We start from the raw sequence: 7490 nt of genomic DNA, 5'->3' as shown, positions 1-7490 counted from the left end.
CTAGTGTGTTCTTTTTATAGGTTTTGAATTTTTCTTATGACATTTTGAATGGAAATAGGAAGAAAAGGAAGGTTCTCTAGAAAAACTTAAGATATTTGAGATCAAGACCGGTACGTGAAGTAGCATTGCCAGTTTGCAGTCATTCGTCTTAGTAGGCTTTCTTTTCTTTAGTCTTATGTGATACTTTGACATGGAATATATAGTGTTTCTTGGAATTTTTTTTAGACATGTCTTCTTACTGAGCTAGTGGGATTTGGGAAAGCCATGTGCTTTCTCTTCCATCTAGCCATCACTGCTGTTTCACACTTCAAATTATGTTTTTTATTTAGGTACACCTGCCAGCCTGTGCTCTCTTCATTAAGGTCAATCCATAGCATGCAAGGTCATGGCTCCTGACCTCTCCTGGGCCCTAACTAACACTGTTTGGAAATCCTGTCCTCTTTACTGTTCATGGCAACTGTTCAGACCTTTTCCATTGTCTTCAGCTCTCTGATTCACCCGCTTTTTCCTGCTCTCTGATCAGCAAAATATAAAAGCCATGGCATGGAAACTGTTTTCAGCTTTGGGGAGGCTGTACTACATGCACAGCAGTTACTAGCACTGGCTGTAGGTTTGAGTCTGGAGTTTATAAAGGTTCACTTGATGGTTTCCATAATTTCATCACTTACCAGCTTTGCGATAATTGGGATAAATAAATTACTTCTATACGTCTCAGTTTTCTCATCTTAAAATGGGGATCCCAGGGTTGTTGACGATTAAGTGGGTTATGATACCTAATATGCATAGAACTATGCCTGGCTCATAAGTATTTTAGGTATCTATTTCTGCTTAATGAATTACCCCCAAATGTAGTGGCTCAAAACAGTAAACACTGATTATCTCTCTCTTTCTGTGGGTTAGTAATTCAGAAGCAGCTTAGGTGGATAGTTTTAAAGACTTAGGGTCCCTTGTGAGGTTACAGTCTTAAGAAGGCTTGACTGGGGCTGGAGGAGCTGCTTCTAAGATGGCTCACTCACATGGTGCTAGTTGGTTGTCCTCTTCACAGATTCTCTCAGGTTGTGCTTAGCTTTCCCCCAGAATGAGCAATCCAAGAGAGAACAAGGTAGAAGCTTCATTTTTCCCCCCCGAATGTTGGAAGATGCAACGCTGTCCTATCTTATTGATTATACAGTGCAGCCCTATTCTGTGTGGGGGAGACTGTACTGGGCATAAATATAAGGATACAAGGTCATTGGGGGCCATCTTGAGGGTTGGCTATCACAGTAAGTATTCAGTTAATTATAGCTGTCATTATTATCATTGCTATTATTATTTCCACCATCAAATCTATAAGTACACCTGTATCAGCAGTCATCTTTCCCCCAGTGCAACGCAAGCGTTGTCTCTCCTGTCTGAGGGCAGTCTCTTTATATTTCTTCCACAAACGTTTTGCTATAGATCATATAGCATTGTGTTCATACAGCTTTAGACTCATTATTTACCATGTTTTTTTTCATCAGCATTTAAATTTGCTCATATTTTTCCCATTTGGTAAAGCTTTTCAACAATACCTTCCCCTGTGAGTATCACATATCACCCTTTCCCTTACGGGCAACTTCTCAAAAGAGTTATGTATATTTGCCTCTCTGCATTTCCTCATTTCCCACTCATTCCTTAACCGGTTCTAGTATGTCTTCTGGCGCCAGCAGAAACCTAAACAGCTTCTGCTAAAAGGTGCTCACAGTTTCATTGTTGACAAATTCACAGACAAATTAAAAACAATTTTATACACAATCAATACCATTATCACAGAACAAGATTAATCCAAAGGCAATTAAAAATCTTTTGATTGAGTAATAGCATATAATCAAGTGTGTAAATTGCACTAATCTTACATGTACAGCTTGTACTTATCCATACACCTCTGTAAACAACTGTGAGCTCCTTCCTAGTCAATATCCATACCCTGCCCTCCTGGGTCTCTGCAAGGAGATTTTCATTTTTCTTACATATTACCATTGATCAGCCTTCTTTAAACTTTCATTTCGAAATAATTGTAGATTCATAAGCAGTTGTAAGAAATAATATGGAGACATTCCCTGTATCCTTTACCCCGTTACCTCTAGTGGCAACATCTTGCAAAATGAATATCACAGAATGTTGACATTGGTGTAGTCAAGATACTGAGCATTTCCATCACCACAGGGATCCTTTATGGTACCCTTTTATAGCCACACTCACTTTCTGCCCACTCCAACTCTCTTTAACCCCTGGTCACCACTAATATTTTTTCCATGTAAAAAATTTTGTCATTTCAAGAAAGTCATCTAAATGCAATCACATGCCATATAACCTTTTGGGAGTGGCTTTTTTATTCGACATAATTCTCTGGAGATTGATCCAGGGAGTTGTGTGTATTATGTGTGTTCTTTTTTTTTTTTTAAAGGTTTTTATTGGGGAATTGGGGAATGGGAACAGCGCTGGGGAATTGGGGGAAGGAGAACAGACAAGTTGCTGTTGTTTTGTTCTTCAGTCTAGTTGTGGAGGACGTTGCTTCACTGGCCCAAGTTGGCACCATCANGACATTCTGGATTTGTTTGTTTCCTAATAATTAGTTTAAGCTTAAACACTTTTTTTGGGCAAGAGTACAACATAGGTGACATTGTAACATCTTACTGCACCCCATTAGGAGGCATATATCATCAGGATGTCTGTCCCACGGTTGGTGTTGCTAAGTTTGACCACTTGGTTAAGCTCACGACTGACAGATCTCTCTACTGTAAAGGTGTATTTCCCTATTTATAATTAGTAAGTACTCTGTGGGGAAACATGGTAAGGCTCCCAACAACCTTTAACACTTGTTTTCATTCTCTTTACCCACTCGGTACCGTAAACTTGAGAAACAGCTTTGTCATTTTAACAGTTTTACAAAAGTTGTTTCTTATATTATTGTCGTTTCAAAAGATACTTCTTGTCAGAATAAAAATGAGGGGCAGCGGTGAAGTTGAAACAATGCGGAAATGCAGTAGGAGAGGGCAGTGGTGAAGCCTCTGTGTTTCTTCCTGTTTGGAGGGTGGTGCTGAACAGAGCCATGATAAATTGTACTGTGTTCATTATAGCTATAAAGTTAAGAGGCTTCTAAAATGTGATCGACATTGTATTCTTAGCTTTATTTAAGCAATCCTGGCTAAAGTTAATTTAGAACTTTATTTTTTTTTTATAGGTTTAAATGTAATACTGGATATTTATTTCCTCTTCCAAGGTAAGTTTTATTTTTATTTTTTGAAACATTACTGTATTAAATTTGTTATTCAAGTAGTTTGTCTAGAAAGTAAATTTTAGTTACTGAAATTGTATCACTAACTTATATATTAGCCAGATTATGGGTTTATCTGTTATGGCAAAGAGTATTGTCCTTAGGAGAATGATTGTTACTTCATATTTAAAATACAGTAATATTGTGCCCAGTACTTGGATGCTGAGGAAAATTGGCAGGTTGTCATGGGACCATGGGTAAACATTTTTAGTTCTCAGTATTCAGAGTTACTCAGGTTTGCCTTAGTTTCCTGGAGAGTTGGGTTGATTGTATTAGTTTCCCAGGGCTGCTGTAACAAAGTGTCACAAGCTGGGTGGCTTAAAACAACACAAACTTATTCTCTCACAGGCTTGGAGGCTAGATGTCTGAAACAAGGGCCGTGCTGGCTCTGAAGGCTCTAGGAGACAGCCCTTCCTTGCCTCTTTCTAGCTTCCGGTGGTGCCAGCATCCTTGGCATTTCTTGGCTTGTAGCTGCTTCACTCCAGTATCTGCCTCTGTCTTCATTCGGGCTTCTTCCCTCTGTGCCTCTGAGTCTCCTTGTTTTCAAATATCCTTCTCCTTATAAAGACATTGGATTTTGGAGCTCGCCCCAATCAAGTATAATTTCATCTTAAATGGATTACATCTGCAAAGACCCTATTTCCAAATAAGGTCACATTCACAGGTCCTGGGTTAGGACGTATACATACCTTTTTGGGGAACACAGTTCATCCCACAGTGGTTAGGGCTTGACTTGAGTACAAGGTCATTGAAATTCAGGGTCATTGAAATTCAGCTCCAACTACAAAGGGGATCTTAGATAAGGCCTACAGTGAGCCTAGATCAATGCCTGGCCCTTGGGAGGTGCCTAATACACATTAGTTATTATTAGTTAGCCGTTCAGAGAAAGGGAGGGTGGTTTGAGGTAGTCATGAAAAGAGGGAACTCTCTTCTCACCTCTTATTTTTGATAGTTTTGTGTCTGGCTGGTTAGTGTATTTACTGTTCTAGTCATTGTTTTGGTATTTCTCCTAAATGACTGAAAAATGTAGATTACAATATCATGAGAGTGTTTTTTTAATGTAGGACAATACAAAACATTAGATACATGTTTACTTACTGAGTTAGAGATTTAAATGGCTTGTATTATGTGGTGCTTGTGAAAATATTAAAAATCCAGGCTATGTTAACGTTTTTCTTCATTCTATTCCTCCATTTTAATAAAAATAGCTATCCAACAAGCCACAAAGCCATAATGTGGCTTACCATCCTTCTTGAGAGGTGAATATTGTTGAATAAAAATGGCTGACAGAAGTGGCAAGATTGTTCCAGGACAAGTGTATATTGAAGTGGAATATGATTATGAATATGAAGCAAAGGACAGAAAGATTGTGATAAAACAAGGAGAACGATACATCTTGGTGAGAAAGACCAATGATGACTGGTGGCAAGTCAAACCAGATGAGAATTCCAAAGCATTTTATGTGCCAGCCCAATATGTTAAGGAAGTCACCCGCAAAGCTCTGATGCCGCCTGTTAAACAGGCGGTTGGACTGCCAAATAATTCTATGAAAATGATACAGAGTCTGCCTCTTCAGAGATCAGCAGAAAACGTGAACAAATTGCCTGAGCTTTCAAGTTTTGGAAAGCCATCGTTATCTGTTCAAGGAACAGGTCTTATTCGGGATGCCAATCAGAATTTTGGACCTAATTATAATCCAAGTCAGACTCACAACCTAAGCCTGGACCCGACCCATAATAATGGAAAGCTTAACAGTGACTCACATTCTCCTAAAGTTTCCGGCCAGAATAGGACGCGCTTATTTGGTCACTTTCCCGGTCCTGAGTTCTTGGACATAGAGAAAACTAGCTTCTCCCAGGAACAGTCTTGTGATTCCGCAGGGGAAGGCTCAGAAAGGATACATCAGGATTCTGAGTCTGGCGATGAACTTAGCAGCAGCTCCACCGAACAGATAAGGGTAAGACTAAAAGTAGAACAATGAAACACTTGTATCTTAATGAAAATATTATATTTTTATTAAAAGATCTTTGTAAGAGTTAAGAATTGTTTGTTTTACCTTATGTTTTCAGAATACATGGGTTCTACCCTGATTTAAAGGCATAGAGAAGATGTGAAATAACTTGTAGAGTTCATAAAGGTTCACTTTATGGTTTCCATAATTCTTCTTTACCTTTATAGGACTAGCCCTACTTCAAGTGTGGAAAAATTTTTTTCTCTCTATTGGTTATGCATGGGGTAGAAAGGACTTACTTAATTTACCTGGTGATATTTCTTTTACTAGAAAAAGTTTGTTTTCTAGCAGTACTCATTTTGACTTGTTTCCAGTAAGTCTTGAGGTAATAATAGCTATATGAGGAAAGATGTCACTAGAATATTAACTGCTAACTCTTGTTCTTTGAAACTTATTNTTGTTTGTGGTATTAGAATGCTAAATAGGTTGCACATAATGTGTGTATTAGACTTAAATTGTAAACTCATTAATTATGGATACATTTACTATATTTCTCTTAAGATTTTGTTTACTCGTATACTTTTTTGACATACCTAATGAGGATATCATTCTGAGAGATGTGGTTGATTAAAGCAGATGTCCTGGGGGAGGAAGACAACATTTGCTGAGCTGTGTAATTTGTGGTAGGACAGAAAAGGAGAAAAATTGACAGACAGAAAGGAGGAGGGTATTAGATTTTAAAATAGCATGATAGAAAGTTCTGAATCTGACTTGGGGGAAGAGAAGTAAAAGGTGTAAGCAGTTGTGTGTCTGTGAGTGTCCATGTGTTATGTTTGTTCTTGTTGAAACATGAAGACTGGCAAGAGTCATGAAAAGCCTATATGGGTATTCTTGAAACTGCAAAGGAAAGCAGTTGGTTGGTACCGGGCAGTAGATATATATATATACCGGGCAGCAAAAACTTTATATATACTGGTGGTTGGGTACTTATTAATTCTGTGTGTTTATGTGATGAATGCAGGAATGTGGTGATGAGTATAAGAATACATTTCAATTAGAGGAATGTTGTACTCAGTGTGTGTTGTAGTTGAATGAGTAAGATTCTAAGCAAAATACTTGAGGGGATAGATTACCAGGATGAGCAGTGCATAACCTAATCTACAGAGAAGAATCCACAAGTTTGGGGAATAGAGAAAGAAACAAGCCAAAATTAAAATGATAAACATTTGTTTTAATACAGCTTATGTTTTTGAATAAAAATAAGCAACAAGTTATTCACACATTTGCAGAAATTTTTCACTTAGATCTAAGTTTTTTTTAAAAAAAGATTTTATTGGGGAATTGGGGGAGGGGAACAGCGTTGGGGAATCGGGGAAGGGGAACAGACAAGTTGCTGTCCTTTTGTTCTTCACTCTAGTTGTGGAGGACGTCGCTTCACTGGCCCATGTTGGTGTTATTATTGCACTCTTCCCAGGTGAGGCAGATCGGTCGCCGGCCACTGGACGGCTGCTCATGGCAGGTCTTGGCAGCCTACGGTGGCGACTCATGGCAGCCCAGCTCTAGGTCGAGCTGCTATTCACCTTCTTAGCTGTAGAGGGTGCAGCGTCACTGGCCCTCATGTGAGATCTGAACCGGGGTCTTACTGCTCAGAGCTGGCGTCCCAAGCCAACTCTTAAGCAACACGCCACTCGGCCGGCCCTAGATCTAAGTTTTTAGAGTTACTCCATAATTATTTAAATTTTCTTTGATTCCATAGTGTATAAGAAGGCTTTTATTTTCACTTTTATTTTATCTAACATTTCCTAGACCTTGGATTGTAATACATAATTTCTGCTATGTGATTTTTTAGACGTTTATAATTTTATTAGCCTCTCTTAGGGGCCTTTCATCCTCCACTCAATATTACCTAGAACTCTATTTCAGCTCCTGTTCTCTTAACCATTGTGCCCACTCTTGCTTGTGTCATCTACCTTGATATCTAACTACTTTTTCCATGTAGATGTCTTTTGACGACTTCTCTTTCTTGTCTTCCCAATTCTCATTGCCTTTAAAACTTTAGGTTGGATGTCTCATATTGAACGTGGTGACACTGACTTCTTTATCTTTCTTCCTGACTCCTCCTTTGTACTTATCTTCATAGTAGTAGTCACAGGGAAGGTGCAGTCATAAAACCTGGCAGGGAAAGAGGCTGATCACGGGCTGGCCTTTAACCTGTTGTTGCTCCCCACCCCGCAGCCTCTCTCT

General features: G+C 38.8%; 1 protein-coding gene across 6 annotated transcripts in view; it reads left to right on the top strand.

Annotated features, from left to right (window-relative positions):
- Positions 1 to 7490, top strand: part of ARHGAP12 (Rho GTPase activating protein 12) — a 121569-nt gene that overhangs the window by 17459 nt on the left and 96620 nt on the right. For all 6 annotated transcript variants that reach the window (XM_019661638.1, XM_019661637.1, XM_019661635.1 and 3 more), the window contains exons 2-3: positions 3203 to 3241; positions 4504 to 5252. In XM_019661638.1, coding sequence (XP_019517183.1) covers positions 4575 to 5252 — 678 coding nt within the window. In that variant the 5' untranslated portion in view covers positions 3203 to 3241; positions 4504 to 4574. The remainder of the gene's footprint in view (positions 1 to 3202; positions 3242 to 4503; positions 5253 to 7490) is intronic.

The sequence above is a fragment of the Hipposideros armiger genome, unplaced genomic scaffold (assembly GCF_001890085.2).
Source record: "Hipposideros armiger isolate ML-2016 unplaced genomic scaffold, ASM189008v1 scaffold_356, whole genome shotgun sequence".
Taxonomy (NCBI): domain Eukaryota; kingdom Metazoa; phylum Chordata; class Mammalia; order Chiroptera; family Hipposideridae; genus Hipposideros; species Hipposideros armiger.
The sequence above is the reverse complement of the archived record's forward strand: the minus strand, read 5'-3'. Positions and strand labels throughout refer to the sequence as shown.